Source organism: Colias philodice, chromosome 11 (genome assembly GCF_061535455.1).
Source record: "Colias philodice isolate Cphi_HAF_F1 chromosome 11, ilColPhil1 Martin Lab GWU primary, whole genome shotgun sequence".
NCBI classification, from domain to species: domain Eukaryota; kingdom Metazoa; phylum Arthropoda; class Insecta; order Lepidoptera; family Pieridae; genus Colias; species Colias philodice.
The window spans coordinates 7,608,012-7,629,402 of record NC_143096.1 but is presented as its reverse complement, the minus strand read 5'-3'; the positions used below and the strand labels follow the sequence as shown (position 1 = coordinate 7,629,402).

General features: G+C 32.3%; 4 protein-coding genes across 15 annotated transcripts in view; 2 read left to right on the top strand and 2 right to left on the bottom strand.

The window, feature by feature from the left end:
• Ogdh (oxoglutarate dehydrogenase Nc73EF) overlaps nt 1-4,568 on the bottom strand; it is a 31,191-nt gene extending 26,623 nt beyond the window's left edge. For 5 of the 6 annotated variants that reach the window (XM_089700981.1, XM_089700979.1, XM_089700983.1 and 2 more), the window contains exons 1-3: nt 4,249-4,568; nt 3,138-3,260; nt 2,385-2,519 (exon numbers count right to left, since the gene is read on the bottom strand). In XM_089700981.1, the coding sequence (XP_089557107.1) occupies nt 2,385-2,519; nt 3,138-3,224 (222 nt within the window). In that variant the 5' untranslated portion in view covers nt 3,225-3,260; nt 4,249-4,568. The remainder of the gene's footprint in view (nt 1-2,384; nt 2,520-3,137; nt 3,261-4,248) is intronic. The other variant, XM_089700980.1, reaches the window with a different exon arrangement.
• Nucleotides 4,569-5,963: 1,395 nt separating this feature from the next.
• MICU1 (Mitochondrial calcium uptake 1) lies at nt 5,964-18,026 on the top strand. Of its 2 annotated transcripts, XM_089700985.1 has the most exons (11): nt 5,964-6,105; nt 6,194-6,434; nt 6,680-6,812; nt 6,946-7,105; nt 9,340-9,377; nt 10,475-10,589; nt 13,035-13,195; nt 14,386-14,521; nt 14,675-14,780; nt 15,000-15,217; nt 16,069-18,026. In XM_089700985.1, the coding sequence occupies exons 2-11, from the start codon at nt 6,217-6,219 to the stop codon at nt 16,221-16,223; spliced, it is 1,440 nt and encodes a 479-aa protein (XP_089557111.1). In that variant the 5' UTR covers nt 5,964-6,105; nt 6,194-6,216; the 3' UTR covers nt 16,224-18,026. The 2 variants fall into 2 exon arrangements, with proteins under 2 accessions (XP_089557111.1, XP_089557112.1); XM_089700986.1 differs by lacking the exons at nt 5,964-6,105; nt 6,194-6,434; nt 6,680-6,812 and adding an exon at nt 7,547-7,706 and having other exon boundaries at nt 6,992-7,105.
• On the bottom strand, nt 10,667-12,105 carry LOC149484735 (carbohydrate sulfotransferase 11). Its single transcript, XM_089700993.1, has 3 exons — nt 11,753-12,105; nt 11,427-11,682; nt 10,667-11,349 (listed from the first exon to the last, which is right to left on the bottom strand). Exons 1-3 carry the CDS (start codon nt 11,951-11,953, stop codon nt 10,667-10,669), a joined length of 1,140 nt encoding a protein of 379 aa, XP_089557119.1. The 5' UTR covers nt 11,954-12,105.
• Nucleotides 18,027-18,259: 233 nt separating the features above from the next.
• Nucleotides 18,260-21,391, top strand: part of Zasp66 (PDZ_signaling and DUF4749 domain-containing protein Zasp66) — a 28,789-nt gene continuing 25,657 nt past the window's right edge. For 3 of the 6 annotated variants that reach the window (XM_089700991.1, XM_089700990.1, XM_089700987.1), the window contains exon 1: nt 20,011-20,218. In XM_089700991.1, coding sequence (XP_089557117.1) covers nt 20,105-20,218 — 114 coding nt within the window. In that variant the 5' untranslated portion in view covers nt 20,011-20,104. Of the gene's footprint in view, nt 18,619-18,914; nt 19,033-20,005; nt 20,219-21,391 lie in introns of those variants that run through there. The other 3 variants (XM_089700989.1, XR_016316299.1, XM_089700992.1) reach the window with 3 other exon arrangements.

Here is a 21,391-nt window from a genome sequence, read left to right as displayed (position 1 = left end):
CGCGGGCGGAAGCTAGTTTAATAAATAAATGGAAAGTTATTTTTATTCAAAGTTTTTTATCAAATGTTGGTCACAGACAAACACACCAAATATCATTTGGGAAACAAAGAGTTACCTAATTTTAACATTTTTCTTTTACAACATGTCAGACCGAGGCCTCCGATTTCATTTCCAGATTTCTTCACTACATAGTATAAAACAAAGTCGCTTTCTCTGTCCCTATGTCCCTATGTATGCTTAAATCTTTAAAACTTATACGCAACGGATTTTGATGCGGGTTTTATTTAATACATAGAGTGATTCAAGAGGAAGGTTTTAGTATATAATTTATTATGTTTTAGACAAATCGGGCGGAAAGCTAGTAGATAATAATATATTCGTTAATTACGGTGAGTTTTTGCTTTGTATAACGTCATAAAATTGTGTAGTTTCATGAATTTCATTAAGTTTATTCTATTTATAGAAAAATTACCTAACTTTTTCTGCTTTGCGAGTTCGTTGTTAATTTTACGAACACGATTTTCTTATACTCAGAAGTTTTATGATAATGTGACTGTAGTAGCGCGACAATCAATAGTAGAACATACGGATCGCAGATGATATGTAACCGCCGGCAAACTATGTTATACATAGATGAAATACACATGGGTAGGATACCTCAAATGGAATCGAAATGTTTTCACAATGAATCTATTTGTTTATCTTTATCCTATAATTGACGCGACAGTAGCAAAATAAATCGAAACATCTCGACTTCTTTAAGCTCATGTTTACAACGGCCCTTAATGGACTGATGCCAGAGAAATATTTTCATACTTTCCATTTCGTTCCCTGGTATTAAATCACATTAATATCAATCATTGAAAAGCATCAGTCATATAATTCGTTAGACATTCTTATAGCTCTTCAAGATAAACATAAAATGCATAAAAAAATAATAACAACACGAAAAAATATATATACAAATAGACGTCACCCATGGTGTCACTTATCACAATCTCATGGAGGCGAGACGGTCGAAGTCCGGTGATAAGAAAGAGGGCGTGTAATAATCTTCGCAATTATAATAAAACGTTGAGAAAATCTTTCGATAACCTTTAACGCCAATTAACAACGGCTATCTATATATAGTTTTATATAGTAAAGCGATGCTAAAATGCCAATAATTATTATTTAACTATGTAAAGAAACATAAGAATTGCCTAAACGAATTTCCGCAATTAAACATAAGCTTGCGAAATAAATAACGATTTGCTTAAAGTAAAATCAGTCAAGATACACGATACAAAGTAAATAAAGATTAGCATTCTACGGGAAATGAAGATTCTACAATCTGCATGAAATATCTCACAAAGCAAATTTATAGTCGTGATGGATTCGTTTATGACAAGGTCATTTAGCTTTAGGTTATTCGAGCGTCAAGTTTAAACTGGATTAAGTTAGATAACTCCTGCAAATGAATAAGGCACGATCCATAATTTCATCGCACTGCTCCGAATATTCAAGAGGAACGATATCGAAGAGAGACAAATCGTATTCTATGTTATAGAAACGAAATTTTAAAAGTCTCAAATGCTAATTTCTATAAACCTATAATTCAACTATAGACCCAAAATTCTTTGTATAAATTAAAGAAATTAAGAAAAGGCACAAACAATTTACGAATGCATTTGCTAAGCCGTTTGTTTATTCAATTGTATGCTATAAAACACCATATTTAAATGAAATTACTTATACATTATAATGTAAAAAGTTTATCTCCAACAGACACCCTGCTAGACAAGTGGACTAGACAGTAGACATATTTATTACATTATTAACACTATCATTGATAAAGTAACCTTATTTGTAAGTGCTATTAAAGCTATAATTGAAAATCATTTAAAGAACACAAACATCGCAATTATAGTACATATGAGAATAAGAATTAAGTTTGATATTTTTGGTTTTATGGCATTCAAATGCTTTATATATATTTTTTTCTATTCTTTATTAATTTATAAGAATTAAGTTTACAAGGCTGTTATGTTTATCATTGAACTTGACTAACGGTAATTTCCTAATTCCACATTCAGTTGTTACAGGAAACACTTTTTAAAAACACAAATGTTTGTATTCTTGAACATTTTCCTTATAAGAATTATTTTATTGATGACCTAAACGATTTTTACTCTATTTTATTTTTACTTTTTTGTTGTTACTACCATATCATTACTTTAATAACTCAATTTTTTTTACTAGATATCAACTAATGGAGTGGTTCAAATAATAACTAAAATATCATTACCATCATCACAATTTTAACAAAAAAAGTTTTCCTTATATACCTTGGTTATATGATTAGAAATTACTTTGGAATTACTGAAAAAGAGGTAAATACTTACAGCATGTACAGAGTTGGGGTCTGTCAGCCAGTTATTGTACATAGTCTCAACGTACGCTGAGCTTGATCCATTGAGGAAGGGTTCTGCCGCTGTTGAACTTTTGAGCCTGTTGGCGCTTACTGTCATAGCGGCAGGCTATGTGTCAAGAATTAATTAAAACATTATGAGTCAGCTTTTCTAATAGCCGGGTAAAATTATTTCGTAGTAAATTAACATCATCAAATTTCAAAATCATGTTTTAAAAAAATAAATCAATAAAACTTAAGCTTTCAAAAACTTTCATTTATGAGGTGTAAAAATAGAATTAGTAAGCAAATACAAAAATATATATTTTTATAATATGTTATATTAGTATAGATAACTAATATGATAAAAATTATTATCATACTAAAGAGGCTTGTTTCCTCGTCACTGATTACACAATCATAAGTCAAATGACTCATCAGTTAAAATGGTGGCAATTTAAACTATGATATTGTATTTATTGAGACCATGAAATTTTTTACAAAAATTTCACTGACATTCGTGCTCAGGCTATCTGTTAATAAGGCAATAGAAAAATACATTTTAGGTCAATGTTATTTTTTTCATCATTGATATTATTCATTTAAACATTTGTCAATGTCATGAAAACATATTTTTTGTCTGTTTACACTTCTTTAATATCACTGCCTGATTCAGTTTGATATATTTTCTAAGTATGTAAATAAGTTAGATAAATTATTGTAATAGATATGTAACATAAGTAAATACCTGTGGTTTTTTGATCAGCCATGATGCAAATCGTTCTGTACTGCCTATTTTATTTGAAGCCTGAAGCATTAATCTTGCCCGATGCATGTTGTCAAATTTGTGTGTACTTCTTTTTTAATTTATCTGCCACAATAAGAGAAATAATTTCAAATCTGTTAATAAGAAACATGAAGAAAGTTAAAATGCACAAATATGTAATAGTTTGTCTATTTTTTGCAATATTTATCAGAATAAAGTATTCAAAACTCATATTATGTTAATAAAAAAGAGAACAACAAAATTACAGTTTAGCCAAATTTAAAAAATATCAGTTTATTTTTTCATTTTATGAAATCTTTTATAGACAGTTATTATATAGAAATTATAAATAATTACAAAGCTTTATGTAAACAATAAAGCCTTATCATTTAATATGAATATAAAGAAATAATTCTATCATATAAGATGAATTTTATGCTAGAAAGTAGGTCATTGTAATGTTTACAATGTCACTATAACTGGCACATTGACAAGTATTCTGATTTATATTTATATTTTATCTGTATTTTTTAACTTTCTCAATAGGTATAAAATCAAAGTGATAATTAGAATGCAGTTGAGTATTTTATTACTGTTTGTGGACTTACTTGTTAAAAGTATTTTTCTTAAAATTGACTAGAAAATTATCACTATCATAAAGAACATACTTTTTGCAAATTTTTCAAATAACATAGGATATATTATTTATTAAGACACCAGCTTCATGAAAGTTCATTAATAAACATTTCCTATATTAGCTTTATTTTTTAATATTTAACACTACTATAAAATTTAAATTTTAAATAGTTCTCATAGGACAGTAGGTAAAGGCATGAATGACATTCCAAAATAAAGGTTATGTTTTACATGTTAAACCTATTGAACATAAAATCTTTACAATAAGTATACATATATTATAAAAACAAAAAACATATAAAAATATTAAAATTACATTTAAAACAACCATAAGATTAAATAACCAGTCTATTGAGTACCGATATGTGACAGTGATAAGAAATGCAGCACCTATAAATCGGTCTTACTAATTCGTAATTGAACTTTTAATATATACAAATATCCTCTTTTCACATACCTGAATTATTTCAAAATATGATGATCAATATCGAGGTCCCGTGATTCAAGGTTACATAACACGCTCCTTTCTATTACGTATAAAATGAAATGTTAGCACTTACACCTTGGCAAAATTGAAATGTTCGTATTTAAACACCAATTTCTGTAATAACAGCGTTTTAAAATTTATTGTTACCTCCGATATTGAATATACTATTTGACTAAAAATACTAAATCAATTTCGAATTAGTTCAAATAAAATACTCGAACATCTTTATTTCCAATAAATTCGGGCTTTTCCTCCCCCACAGATAACGACTGAGTGAACGACACACAGAAAATTGAGAAAGAGAGATAGTGTTGCAAGGTGTAGCCATCTAATTATATTTTCTAGTACTGAGTCAAGAGATAAACATGTACACGAATTTTGGAGAGATATTTAGAGTTAATAGCGAGAAAAAACAATGAAAAAATACAAAGTTAGAATGCCATACGTAGAAATTAGAAACCTAATAAATTATACTGATATACAGAATATTTAGTATTTATTTATTGTGAAACGAGTTCTAGCAATAAGAAGACTAATTATGTAATTGTTAGGGCGTTTGTCTACTACAAGGAATTTTACGGTCCGGCATTCCGATTTTTTACGGTCCGGTATGGCACGCCATTAATCTATATACTAGCTTGTCCACTATACGTAATTTTACTGTCCGACATTTTACTTTTCCCTATTCCGGATGGTTTTTTGTGTCTACGAGTCGCTGTAGGTATAATTGTTTTCGAATGCCCACTTGCTTGGATTTTACTGTTTTTACTGCATATGCCAATTAAAAGCAAGCCAATTAAAAGAAAGTAAAACAACTTTCTTTTAGTTGGCAATGAGATTTGAGAAGTCGGTATTGTTATTTTTATATACATTGACCTATAATTATTACCTAAGTAAGTGTTGGTAAGTTAAAGTTCAAGTGGGAATAGCTTTAGCTCCTCGTCACCGATTAAAATAAATAAGTGAAACACGCATTTTAAATATCTTACGGAACTTTACTTTTTATAGAATAATATATCTTACGAAGTAATATAATATTTCATCTTCTATATTTTTTACTCGTTTCTTGTAAAATGCAAAAAAATATGATAGCATTCTACCGTCAAACTGTACCGCACTGATCCGAGTAAAGACGGACAGGTGCACAAGCCAATTCATCGGATTTTTCATGCCAAACCGGACCGTAAAAAATCGGAATGCCGGACAGTAAAATTCCTTGTAGTGCACAAGCGCCCTAAGTCTACCTATGCTAGAACTCGTTGCTCATTGCTAAAACAATTAAGTCTTCTTATGCTAGAACTCGTTTGAAATAATTTTTATTCTAGTATTTAATATTAAATGTTTGTTATGTTTAAAAAGAATTGTTCCATAAATGCATTGAAGAATGTACACCTCCTATCTTTTATCTACTCCTATTTTATAATTGTCATTTCACTTGGAATTTGGACGCCTTTTAGAGATCAGTTTTTGACTAAGGTTTTTGAACCATCGTTGTTCTTTAAAAAAAAGTTCCTTGACCATATTTTTTGCAAAATATTTTGCGTCATTCCATAATCTTTTTTTAACACAGTGCACGCAATTTTGTTTAAGTACAAATATTTATTACTAATCTGTGATCTATTTGTCATTGTCACTGACAGGGGTCAGTGTCAAATGTCAAATATTCATTATTTGTGAAGTGTGAACTGTCAATTCACAATTGTATGAAAAAATATTTTGTGATTTCAGAATTATGATTTATAAATATAAATTGTTTTTATTTCAATAAATGAAACAAAAAGAAGTGAAAATTTTGCACTGAACGTTGGATATTTAAAAATTGTTTAGGTATTCAACTAAACAATACACGACTATTCTCTATTTATAACATTTGATTTAGTATGTAGTGGAATTTTTACTGGTCGTGTTGTTTCAGCTCTGTATTTTTTTGGTATCACAATGTATCCAATTTTCTATAAATTTCCAAGGGCTATACAACCCCTTAAAAAATTATCTTTGAACCCTGGGCCATCTATCCTCATACCGCCAATTGTAAATAGAAGGTATTTCGGTAGTAACAATACTGCTCGATCTGAGAAGATTAATGAATATTCCAACAAATTCTTAGTATATTCCGTGTTATTCGGTGCTGCTGCCTTTACCTCCTACAAAGTATGGTAAGTGAAATTTTAACTATTTGCTATTTTTAAATGATACCTTCTAATAAAGAGGTGATAAAATGCATGGACATATTATTTATTTGTTATTGTAGTAAGTAAGTAGTTTATGCCCAAAATTAATTTATGACTTAGTTGAACAGTTGTAGGAGTAAAAGATTATCTAAGGCAACAAAGTCTTAATGACTTTGTAAAAATTAATATTAAGTAAATATATTTATCAACATATAATTATTCATTCAAAGGAAAAAATACACCATTATACCATCCATCAATGCTGCTGAAGAAGTTGTTGACTCAGACTCTGAATCTGAAAGTGAGATAGAAACAAGGAAAAAACGATTTAGAAAAGAAAAAGTTGGCTTTAGAGATCGGAAGGTATATTTTTATTATTATATTGGCATTTTATCTTAAAATTAAAAACACATATGTTTTTGCCTTTTGGACACAATTATTATATTTTTTCTATTTTAATGTTACATTTTATTTTATCATTTATTATTTTGTTTAGATTATTGAGTATGAGAATCGTATGCGAGCCTATTCCACTCCTGATAAAATATTCAGATACTTTGCTACAGTCAAATTGACATATGGTGAAAATACTGAAGTATACATGACCCCTGATGATTTCCTTAGAGCCATCACACCAGGAATGAAACAACCTGATGGTATTTTTTTTTGTTTTAATTTTGTTCTTATGGATGTTACCATCCATCATTTATTGTTTTCATTTCATTTTCCTTTTTTTTTTTCTACGATTTACGATTAAGATTACGATTATTTATAGAAATTTCTTCAGCAAAATGACAAGACTCTGTAACTGCTCTTTTAAAATCATATACATACATCACATACTATCTCCTATTAGTGCTAATCAGTGTTACTCTTAATGAATCCCAAATTTTGCTGCTTCATAGGCTAGGATTTAGCCTATGAAGCCACTAGTAAAAACTTAAAGCCAACAACCCCACTTCGCAATTTAATTGATATACTGATAGAAATATTTTTACTCAATATTTTTGCTATATCATAACAGTATGGCACACCATTATAATTATAGCAATAACTTCATATATCATTTTTTTAATCTTGGACGCTGCTCGGATCAGATCATAGAATACGAAAATCGCATGCGTCAGTATTCCACCCCAGACAAGGTATTCCGTTACTTTGCTACCCTTCAAGCTCAACATCATGACCAACATGAGGTGTTCATGACTCCCGATGATTTTCTACGCTCTATGACTCCTGGAGTAAAACAACCTGATGGTAACTAATGAAATAAAAACATGTAACGTAACGGCACCAGTCTTGTACAGATTAAGGAAAAAATTGAAGTTTTTTGCAAATTTCTCGTAGGTTTTTTAACTTTATTGGATATTGTTTAGTTATACCTTTAGTTCTATGTTAGTTTAACGTAACCAATGTTAGAAAAAAGATTACAATGCATAAATAATGAAGTTATTTATAAATTAAAAAACCACTTTTTTGCACCAGTGTTGGACAGTGAAAAATCTAATGATGGACACCCAGTTTTGGACAACATCCAGTTATGAACACCCATTTATGGACTGTACCTAATGTCGTTTCTCCAGTTATTTACAATTGGAGAAGACTTATAGTTATCAATAGAATCTTGAAAATGATGGTTGGAATACAATAAATCGGGGATGTATTTATAAAAAATAGTACTTATTAATTATTTTGCATACTTATAATATTTAAAACAGTCTTAATTTGCATTTTCTAGGCAAAAATTGGACAAATGCATCGTTAAATACGAGTTATGTCCGTTAAGAAACACCAAAATGGTTTTTTTTAAGTCAGAGATGAAAAATATAACTCAAAAAAGTACTGCCATTCCATCCATTTTGGGACTTCTTCTTCGTCATATCACTCTAGGGGGGTAGATGTTACCCGCGTCATGATGTTCCGCCATATCTCCCTTTTTCCTGGCATTCCGCTACACTCGTGAAGTGAATCGCCAATCTGAATCCGCCAGCAGCCTTAATCTGATCAGTCCATCGATATGGATTCCAAATTGTAGCACGAGGCAAAAAGCTTTTTTTAAACTGTTGTCAAGGTGGTGTGGATGAAATTTAAGCGTGTGTGCTATATGGTTGTGGAATTTAGCAGCAGACAACGATCCAAACAGTTCATCAGAGAACTCTCTAGATCTCTCTATTAGATATTATGTTGTTGGACCCATTAGTGTAATTTTAACAAAAAATATCAATGTCCATTATAGGAACCAAAGCAAATCCAGTCATGGACAATTGTTGTACAATATTGGAATCCTTTGTTTAAAATGGTCGTGATAGGTATATTATTAATCAGAAAGAAAAGACAATACAGAAAAGCGCATGTAATTAATACCTTTAAAAAAAGTTTATTTTCGACAAATGTCCATAAATGGATATATCCATAGAATTAAATCCAGTTATGGACACTGATGAATTTTATTTAAACAACATAACCTATCATGATACTAAATCGTGTAATATTTCGTACACTTAACTACTATAAATAAAAGTAATATCAAATTTTGCTGACATTTATACAAAAATTCTTATAACCAAAATTGTGTCCTCATTTCCTTAAGGATTTTCTTAGTAAAAACGGATTTCTTCGAAACGAGTCGCAGCATCTAAACATAACGTTCTGCCATCTTCAAACATTTAGGCCGAATAAGATGAAATGTCGTATTTTGATAGCTTATGAACCAAACTTTTATTTTAAGTATTGCCAAATTATATAACGTTAATTTTGGTCTTAATATTTAAATTTAATATTTATTTTGTCCATTACTGGATGCTTGTCCACGACTGGTGCCGTTACCTTAGTGTTTTATATTAAAAAAAAATTATGACGATTTTGTACTTAATTCGTAATGTTTCAACAGGTTTGGGGTTAGACCAGTACCGAAGATATGATCCAAAGGTAAGCTGTAAAAATATAAGATTTAAAAAGTGAATAATGGACATATTGTATAATGTTTGGGCAAATTGATTAGATTTATGTGTATAACTATGTTGCATAAGTTAGTTAATTTAGTGGATGTTTTATGTCAGATATATCATAGACTAAATACAGGAGAAACAGTATTACATAGATTGGAATAATATAATAAATAAATAGATTGTATCATTAATATTACAACTACCATTATTGTGAACATATTTCCTTAGGATAGAAATCATAGTTAGTGAGTTTGTCATAACTATATTATGTACCTACCTTTTAACCACTATGCAAACTAATTCTTAATTTCTTAATTATTATATCTTCGATCCGGCCATATATCTTCTCCTATATTTTAAAATATACAACTAAACATGTATCTCTGTAAAATACATAGAATATTCTCTTTAGAAATATCAAAAACTATTGTCTATTCTATGCAATAATAAAGACACAAAGTAGAAGCACATGCACTTTCCAGCCACTCACACCGATTTCTTATCTTTTCAGAACATCAATGAGGTACTGTTCTATCGCCTCTTCTTTTCTACTGCTCACTATTTTGTAAAACTATATATTTCATTACCTCACATGCACAGTTTTTCTTTCAATACTGTGCTAAGATAGTACCTAGATAAATCGTTTAATCTATCCACAATGTGGGATATTTGGTTTGTTTTTGTAGTCCATCAGCTTTGAGCACGTATTTTTTAAGAATATCTAAGATAGATCTAAAATACTTACACCTTTGACATGGAAAAAAGTAGCATGCACATATACCTTTCTACTTATTTTGTTTTCATACTAATTAGGAGAAATAGAATTTTAATTAGTGCCTACCTAGCCTCATAGATGAGGGAACAAGCTTTTAGAACCTTGAAACAGCGTACTTTCGGCTTTTTATTTTGGTAATATGAGTTTAAACCATAGGAATTATAATTATCTTGTTAGCAATACCCTTGTCCCATTATCTTATAAGCCTGTGATGTCAGATTGTAGACTTAAAACTGCTTATACCTACTTATAAAATTTTTCTTAAGTTAAGTTTAATTTTTAAATTATTATTTTCTACACAGACTATCAGCCAACGACTTAATTTAGACCTTGATGAAGACTCAATATTCTACAAGCTCGGTTCTTCCGGCCTAATTACTTTCAGCGATTACATATTCTTACTCACTGTGCTGTCAAGTAAGTAATTATATTAATCAAGTACCAATAAGTAATTATAGAAGGAAAATAAAACAATGATAATAATTTAATTATATTTATTTTCTTACATATTTATAATAAACATCTGAATCATAACCGAACATATCAAAGTCGATGCCATAAATTTTTAACAAATCATCGAGCATATGTTTATCAATTTGCCCGAAATAATATTTTAACAACGCTGAAGTATTTTTGCCGTCGCGTGACTTATTCATTACAGTGCGAAGACGAGTTCTTCGATCTTGAACCCTGCGACCCAACAGGTGGCCAAGCCCGAGCTGTTGAATAACATACGCCGAGTCTCTCGACAACGTTTCCACTTTAGAAATAACAGTAAAGTTGACCGCGCACGGTGAACAAAAACTATAGTAAGGTGCCCAGTGCTCGTCGAAATTTAAAGTTTTAGTTTTATGTTTCGAAATTAGATGTGCAACGAACTCATAAAATGTAGGTCCAAAACTCTTGATTGTCCCTAATATTTTGGTCGCCGCATCTCTATGCTCCGCTACAATCGCTCTCGCCAATTTCCTATAAAACGGAGGTGTAATATTTTCTAATTTATCCCTGTAAGCAGACAGTAGTCTCACGAATGGTTCGCGCACCACTAAGAGCGATATCACACCCGGTGTATTTATCGCATCAAGGAGTTCTTCCTCACTAGGCCTGGGAAACTTTCGCCGCGCTAATGTTAGAGGCGTATATCTGCTTCGAGATAAGAACTTCTTATCATATCCCGCTGAAATTTTGAAAACTTGTAAAATATGAAATAAAGCCAAATTAATTGAAAGGATTATATAAATATTTAGGCCATACCTAAAATATTAAATTTATACAACCAAGATGAGCTGGCAGCTTTAAATATGTTGCACCACACGAGGTTATGCGCGTGGTCAACGAAGAACTCTTTATTATTTATGGGTTGCGATTGTAGAGAATATCGGTGACAAGCTTCTTGGACCCTTAAAGACCGATTCTCAAACTCAATTATAGTTGCGTTGTCTGGTTCTTTCCACTCATTGCTAGATCCATCAACATCCGCTTCGTCGTCTCCTATAACTGGTCCCTGTAACTATAACGTAAGCATTTAAAGTATAAACTGACAACCATTTTGTTATTGTCGTCAACGTGTATTTATTTACCAGCCACTTAGTGTAATTGTCAGGTGCTAATGCCAAATCTTTTGCTGGAGCGTTCCCATTGCCCTTCAGAATCGTCATCTTCATGACTACCACGTATAGAGTCGCCCAAAATAAGAACGTCGCCGTTTTTGCACCACATCGTAAGCAATAATAAACCTTTGTATTTATCCGCGAGCGGAACCTTTTCACTGTATATGTCATTTTGTCGCGTCATGTGTAAAAGAAAAGGATTATAAGTAAGAAGAATAAAATTTAAAGCGGATAAAACAGTTTATGTTGTTGAGTTTAAGAGGATGGCATAATTCGCGCACTTAGAGATAGTTTTATACTTCACTATGGGATTGAGTGACGAGACGCAGCATCCGTACGCACGGAGCATGAGCGAAATTAATGATTTTATAACACTGCCTTGAGAAACGTCACTCCTGCATATAAAACGTTTATAATAGAAATGAGCTGCATTCTTCTTATTAACTTTTTATTTAATTCTTTTTAATGAATACATGAATAATCAAAAAGTAATTTTAATTTACATATTGAAAATAGATAACCGATAAAACTTTTCGTAAATAAGCCATGTCTTTTTTTTTCAGTATATTAAAGTACCTAAGGTATCTACAATCTACATTCGATTAAATAATCCGTAGGAATTATTACTTAGTAAGAATATCAACATTTCATATTTTTGGTTTTTAAAAATAATGCAGCTTTGTAAAGAATTTTAAAATAGTTTTATCTGTTAGGTTTTCAATGTATACAGTACAAAAACCAACGTTTACTCTCGTATTTATAAAGTTGGTACTTAGGTCGCCGCTTTCTTCTTTTTAAATTGTTTTGATATGTGATGACAATAGCAATGTTCTGATTCACCTACTCTGATTCTATATATTAAGTACTATTTTCGAATTCTTAGAAACAGAGGAAAGTTGTTAAAACTTAACCAATTGTACATGTAGGTACCAACCTTATACTCAAGAATCACGCTATACATAAATGAAAACAGAATGAAAATCGGTCCAGTAGTTTTTGAGTTAATCGCAAACAGACAGACAGACGTGGCTTTAGGACTTTGTTTTATTAGTTTCACCTGTATCTTTGTATGCTTGTATTTAACCGACTCCTTTAAACACTATAACGGCAATACAATAATTTAATGAGTTTATCTTATTTATTGCGTGTTATTTATTTTTTACTGTAAGTATTATATTATTTATAGTACGTATGATAATACGTGAGTAGTTGAAAAAAAAAAACTCCCTATAATTAATACTACGATTTTCAGCGTCACGTCGTCACTTCGAAATCGCGTTTCGTATGTTCGACCTAAACGGAGACGGCGATGTAGATTGCGAGGAATTCGAGAAGGTGGCCGCGCTCATCCGGCAACAGAGCAGCATTGGATCGAGGCATCGCGATCATGCCAATACTGGGAACACTTTTAAGGTTTCTAAATATTATACGCTAATTTTTTTTTTGGTATATTATGTTATGTTTGCAGGATAATAAAGTGTCGCCTTACGCAGATACTGTCCGGGCACGGCTGCTTCGGGCGGTACCTGTGTAAAGTCGCGAGGAGGGAGCCCAGCATGGTCTGCCACTGGTGTGCCTGCCCGGAGGACACGGCAGATCACACTCTTGCCGTGTGTCCCGCGTGGGCCGAGCCCCGTGCTCGCTTAGTCGCGATAATTGGGCCGGATCTCTCTCTACCCTCCGTTGTTCGTGCAATGGTGGATGGCGACAGATCCTGGCGTGCGGTGATCGCTTTCTCGGAGAGCGTGATCTCGCAGAAAGAGGAGGCAGAGCGGGTGCGCGAGAGGGATCCTCACGCGGACCCGATCCGGCGCAGACGTCTTATTGGGCGTCGTCGCCGTGTTGCGGCCGCTTTACACGGTCGCAACGTGCCTCCTTGACGAAGGGCGCCGGGCGGTGGAACGGGGAATGTAATCCATCGTCCGGTGCGGTGAGGCGGCTTGAGACGTGTTCCGCTCATGCCGCCAACGGGAGGGAAGAGCAGGCAAACTACCTTTCCTGTTCTTGGCTTGCGCCTGGCCTGGAGACGGGCTGCCGCCGAGGGGGTCGCGGAAGAATTCCAACAAATACCCGCGGCCCCATCATTAAAGCGGCTCGACGGAACACAGTGGGGTTTTAGTCGGTAAGAATCCGACATAACCCACGGCTCCTTCCCCGGGGGCCGTGGGTATCTTTGGAAGATTTCCCCACTATAAAAAAAAAAAAAAAAAAAAAAAGAAAGGATAATAAAGTGTTGAAAATAGATCTGACGTCTGCGACTTATTTACGTTATTACGTTTACTAAGTTATAACTTCTAATCAAATTTTCCAATAATATATTACCTATTCATGCATGTTTTGTTAAATGAATCAATCACTAGACTAAAAAATGGCATTTAAAAAAATCGATCACTTCTATTCAGGAATGAGCAAAACAGAAAAATATTACCCTCTTGATAGAAATACTTTATTATATTATATACTTTCACATAAATTAATTGAATATTCAACTAATCATTAATATATGTGATATACCTACTTCAATAACAATTAATTACTTATTTCACAATTTCATTTATATTTATATTCATTTTCATTAAAAATTATTCTTTCATTTTCAATAGGGTATAAATTCAGCACTTACTACGTACTTCTTTGGTCCAAAACTCAACGAGAAATTGACGATAGAAAAATTCTTAGACTTCCAACAGCAACTACAAAAAGAAATTTTATCATTGGAATTTCAGAGAAAGCAACCAGGTGAGATTTATTCATTTTCAATTATTTTTATACTAAGCATAAAAATATAATATTGCAAATCTCAAAAAGATTATAAATAAATTGAAATAATTTGGAATTTACATTTTATTATTTAGAATTAAGTTTAAAAATATCGTGTTTCTCAAATTCCAGATGAAAATGGTCGTATAACAGAAGCTGACTTCGCAGAGTTATTATTGGCATATGCTGGTTACCCCGCTAAAAAGAAGACCAGGATGCTAAAACGAGTCAAGAAGGCGTAAGTCTTATTCTTCCAGTATGTTATTTGAGACTATACTAAAAATATCATAATCATAAAATCTGTTTAATATTATACAGTAAATGATGAATTTTGCATAATTAGTATTAGTTTTTTAGTGAAAAAATTGAATCGTTTGTAAAGGAAAACCGTTTTGTTTGATTTTTACCTCATATTATTATTAATAAAAACAAACTAAATAGATATTTCCTCCCTCAGTTTCCGGGACCACGGCGTCGGTATAACCAAAGACGACTACCTCAAGTTCTTCCACTTGCTAAACAATATAAACGACGTGGACACAGCGCTAACGTTCTACCACATAGCGGGCGCGTCCATAGACCAGCCGACCCTCAGACACGTCGCGAGAACTGTGGCGCATGTGGACCTGGACCCGCATGTTATTAACGTCGTCTTCACCATATTTGATGAGAATAGTGAGAAGTTTTGATATTAATTCCACCTATTAACGCCTTTAGTACACCTACGCATTCGTATGCGGCAGCGAGTCTCTGCGGAACTACTGCGTAGCGAAATATCTGCGGAACGTTAGTACACAGCAATGTTTTCGCAACTTTTTCGCAATGATTGCGATTACGATGTGAAACTTCACTAGCGGAACGTATGCGTCTGTGTAATGGCCATTTCGCAGTTCCTTGCGAAACAATACTGACAAGGACGCAACTATTTCATCTATCTATGTGCTAGAGTGAGACATATCATATGCGAAAACCTGCCATACTACTGACAGATTTTTCGTTGTTTCGATGCCGCACGCGAATGCGTAGGTGTACTAACGCCCTAAACAATATAAACGACGTAACTAATAACCAGCAAACTACATTATATTCGATGAGGATAGTGAGTATGGTTGATTTTATTGATAATAATGAAAACATTGATTATAGAGTTTATCAGCCGACAGATGACCCATATTTTTTATTCTATATAATATTAGTGTCAGATAGTCTCAGTTGACGTTCATCCTACATCTGAATCTGACAAGTCAATGCATAAACATACTGTTATGAAAAATAAATCGGAATACTTTAAAGTTTATTTCAAACTTTTTATCTTACTTTTTAGCAATCTCTTTACGTACCTTAATAGCTACTGCACGATTTGACTATTGATTATAATTAAATCTGTCCTGATCATTACGAGTGAAAACTTAAACAAGGGTAGGTAGTAAACTTTTAAAATTGAAAGATACAATTAACATTTCAATCTTTTGATTGAATGTATTCCACGACTTGAATAAAAATAAAAATAACTGATATTATTACAGTGGACGGACAACTAAGTAACAGAGAGTTTGTAGCGGTTATGAAGAACAGACTGCTTCGCGGCTTAGAGAAACCAAAGGACACTGGATTTGTTAAACTCATGTATTCGCTTATCAAATGCGCTAGGGACACTAAACCTGCTTTGTTGGATTTTTAATTATTTTTGTTAAGTTTTGAATGCATATAGTGAAGCAACCATGAGTTTTTTTACTAATATTTATTCATTGATGATGTTGTTGCTGTAAAAATTCGTATTCTTTATAAATTGTGTTTTTCACATAGTTTTCCTGAACAAACTGGTTTTGTTCAACGTGTAAATTGTGATTAATTTATTAAAATGTTATATTTTAATAGGGAAAATTATAAATATTACTCGTCGTAGAATAAAGTTTAAACGACCCAAATTTCTTTTTTTACGTACATTTAATGCTTAAATGATTTTATTCGAATTGATTGTTTTCTAACGTAACCGCTAGAGGCGCTGTCTAAAAACATCACCCAAATTCGTAGAACAAAGAAAACGAGTACATAATGTAAGAAAACTCATGGTTGAATTTCAGATTATGTATATTTTATAAACCAAATATTATCTGATGCTTTATCGCTACAATAAGCGTCCTTGTTATATAATTCATATTATGTCTATGAACAATAAACTTTTAATAACCTTATGGTTTCAAAATTACACTTCTTTATATAAATTTCTTTTTAATAACTCAGGCCCCGTAATCACAGACACAATAGAAAATCTATTGTGTCGTGGACCGATCGGGCCTTTCGGGGCTCAACGGGTTAATTGATAAAATATTTACTAAAATAATTTGTAAATGTTAAAAATACTAAAAATTACTACAAATAGGAAATCTATCTCATTGTTTTTCATATTATATTATATAAATGTGAACTAAATTACAGGAATGTAGTTATGGATTTCCAAAGTGTTACTTGCTTATTATTCATTGGATAGATTTTTATAAAAAATTTTATCATTAATTATATTTATCATAAATCATATAAGAGGTCTATAATAATTCAGTTTTAAGTAAAAACAATGATGCTGGAAGGACCTTTAGATAGAATAACATTAAACTACAAAATAGGCATTTCAAAAATATTATATTACGATAGAGGAATTGAAGTGAATTTCACTCTATAGTATAATTATAATCTAGAATCTTAGATCTAATATTAAAGATATATAGGAACACTACTCCAAATAGTCCAAAAATCTTGCCAGCTGTGCCATTTTGTTACAGTAGTTTTTAAGATAGTATAAAACTAACAAATTCATATAATAAATGCCACTTATCACACTTAAAATTACACCGAAATAATAAAGGAAACACTATTTAAATCTTTTAAATCTTTGGCTTTTATGGAAATATCATCATATAATTTTACTATTGTTAAGTTCAAAATATCGACTTATTATTATAATATAAGCGCGACAAAAGTTAGAATTAATACCTAGTAAATAAGAGTTATCTCCTACATTAGATCTTTGATTTAACATACATTTAAATAGTATGTATTTCGGTTAAAATAATTTTGATTTATAATAATTAAAAAGCTCAATGTCTTTATTTGCTATTGGAAAAGTTTTCTTATGGGTCAAATTAATTTTATTATGTGTCAAAACATGTACCTTCTAACAATTTTCTATGAAATATGTTCAATACAAATTGATTTTGCATATTGATCAAAATATTACAGGTATCTGTTCTGGTCATTAATTTTAAATTTATTATTTGTTAAGCAATTGTACCGTTAATATAATATTACTTTGTAAGCTTTAATTATGATGTCTACACATTTTATTTTTAGACTTTCAAATATTTGTACTTGACCTGCTATGATTATTATATGAGATTTATTTGATCATTTATAATTTAAGTAACTCAATTATTTACTAATTACTATATTTTAAGTCATTGTTTTCTATTACAGAATTTTTCGTTAATGTTGTTTTATTCATACACATGTTACCAGTTATTTTACTTTAATTTATCAGAGCAATTAGGTTAGTGAGAAAAGATGTAATGCAAGATGACCCAATTTTCGTAGCAGTGTGCAGCAGGTGTGATCTAAATCATTTAATAAGAATTACATTATGGTGAGTGATTGTTGTTACGACCTGGAATTTCTGTTTAGAAATTTGTTAATCAAACTAACAAGACGTCCACACTTTTGGCTCGCTAATTTAGGATTAACGAAAACGTTTGAAAATTTACAGAGTTTAGTGCACCCATTCGGAGAAACGATAGCTCATACAAAGCATATCGGTCTAGAAACGTCTTCATATCTCAAAAGCTACGTTCAGATCATTGAACCACACGTAAACGAAAGAATTATTGCGAATTTCGTATTGGCCCAGAAACAGCGCGGCCGGCGTCTGTCTGTAAATCACGCGAGGCACAACACGTCGAACGTTTCGCGCGCTCTATCCTCGACGCGAAAAATAGACGTTTTATGTTCCCGGGAATAATTCGCCGACAGACGCTACACTGTACGAGCGACACGGTCGGGGAAAAGACGCCGCATCGCGCCCTCTGGTGAGTGTTAGCCCTAATATTTCACACCTCTGCATATCCTCGACCTTGTCCATCGAACGCCTGATTTATCGCATAAACTTTTTGCCAGCCGCCTACGTTGAAATTCTTCGCGACCGTTCATGGATATAACCGCTCGACATAAGTGGCCACTCTGTTTGCTTTTCGATTCTTTGATCTCGATGTGTGCCATGCTGTGTTTTTGCAACACGAAATAAACAAACTGGAAATAGCTGCAATACGAATTTCTCTAATGTGCATTTGTTGGATGTTACTTATATAGTTTATTTTTTATATAGAAACAAGATTAGAAGATCGAGTGATAAAATGCCGATGTACCAGCGTCCTCCCTTCTGGCGCGTGCCGCACCAACGACCCGACCCTGACGATGAATCTAGGAAATTTGCCCAGAGAAAAGTGAGTCTGCTTTTTGTTGCTGATTAGAATTGTAATCATTAATTATTCGATTTAATATATAGTTTTTTTATTATTATACTGCAGTATTAAATACAATATCAAACCGCGAGTTGTTCTAGAAGTTGTTAATATTATATGCACCTAGATTTACCAACTTGATGGGAGTAATAATACAAAGTAGTTTGATTTTTATTCTTTTTTAAATCCAAGCCAGTATGAATAATTTTATGTACTCGTGACATTTTTATAATAGAAGCACACATTTTGATTACTTAAATATTTCTATTATTGACTAAGTACTTACCTAGTTCAAGTTATAATTTTTAACAGTTTTTGGTGACATAAAAATAAATAAGTGCCAAAAAGGCGATTATAACTGAGGTATCTATAATATTGTTTTATATGTATGTCAATTTGCTTTCATATAAAATAATATACCTACATAATTGTTTTAAATGTTATACATAGATATATTCATTCAACCATTTTTACTTTATCATTTCAATTTATGCCTTAAACAGTATAGCAATCACGTCTTAAAATACATTGGACAACGCTAGCCAAATAATGCATGAGTACCTTCATAATGATTAATGACCTAATTATAAGTGAATGACAATCAATAAATGCATTTATAAATCAATCAACAAGTGATAGGCAAATTCTAATTTTTGACCTAAACAATTAAACATATAGAGGAGAGTATCCTAATTATAATTCCACGGATAAATGTACCTTTTACGCAATGTCTAAAAGTGATGTAAAGGATTACCGCATCTTATCCACTTTACCAAGTCTAAATTACTTCTCAATATAGGCAAGTTTATGATTGATCGGTTGGAAAAACATTGCACCATGGGATGGGTTTTACGAAAACATTGACTTCCGTATCGAATTGGGTCGATCGAGCAGGGTTATGCAGTGCAGGTCAGGGGGGAGGGGCGGGGTGTAGTTTGTGGTGAAGCTAATTTTGCCCACACAACGTCTCGTTTCATCGCCGTGCTCGCAAGTCCGCGCAACCAGCGCGCGCCCGCGCAGTGCATTCGATACGAACCCTACAGGCTACACCGCCATGGGGCGTCTCCATACCTTCGTGGTGACCCTGCGGAGGGAAACTCGCGACACCAACTGGGGTCTCCGGCTGGTGGGCGGCTCGGACCTCGCCACGCCGCTCATCGTTACTAGGGTACGCCTGTTGCGTTCACGTCAACAATGTTCTCCGATGTAAACAAACCGCCGTCAATCTATTGTGGAGCTTGATTATCATCTTGTTGTACCGATGGCATCGTAAGAGGTTTCGGGCGATTTGAATCACGATACAATAAAATGCTTCGGTCCGTGGTAACTGCAGCCTTGATCGAATTTAGATTAGCGGAATTTTTTATATTTAAATTCTGTTCTGCTAATTAGTCGATACAATGGCTTCTATTCCGGGATCTGTATCAGTCTCGTGTCATTCGACAGCCGTCTCCGAATTCTCTACTCGACCTCAATAACTTTGAGCTTCCGTCGGCGACATAACAATAAAGTCGCAGTTAATCTTGTAAATTATTTTAGGAGAGATAGTTTTCGGATTTGTTGCCTGTAGCCTGTAGTCATTCCATGCATAACTAGTGATAAAATCAAATAATGCTATGCATTTTAAATGTTGAAAAGTATAGGTTTAAGCTCAATTAACCTGACACTTAAATATAGGAAAAATTCAAGAGATAAGGAATAAACGAGTATTATTAAAAATAGATTAACTTATGTTAAGCAAACTTGCTATGCAAACATGTGCAAATTTTTGCTCAGCAACTACGAAGTCTATGAAGACATTTTAATAGATATGCTATATTGATAACTAGCATACAGTTTTTACGAATTTTTATAATTTAACATTGCCCTTCTAAGATATATCAGCAAAATGATTAATCAAATGTGTGAATGCTATTAAATAAAACCTATTCTTTTTAATGATTCAACAGGACCTAAACATTTATATAACTTTATGTTTTATATAACAAGGATCTCACTCACAGTTTTGGTTAGAAACACAATATTTTTAAAGTTTTTTTTAGAACTTAGAAGCTCGAGCTTGCGACCTAACAAAATGGGAAACAGAATTCATAATATCTACACTGCATTAATATACTTATTATTCATATATTTTGTTGGATAAGTTAAACTAAATGAGGAATTCCAATGAATTGAAAAATCAAGAGGTAGAGCTTGTTGCTCAATTTTAAATTTTAGAATTACTTAAAAATATATTAGCTTGCTATAGATTGGTTACCTACTAGTTTATGACAATCTCAAAACTGAAATTTATCATATGTACAATAACATCATATCAATATTTTGAAAGTTTCCGCGAAAA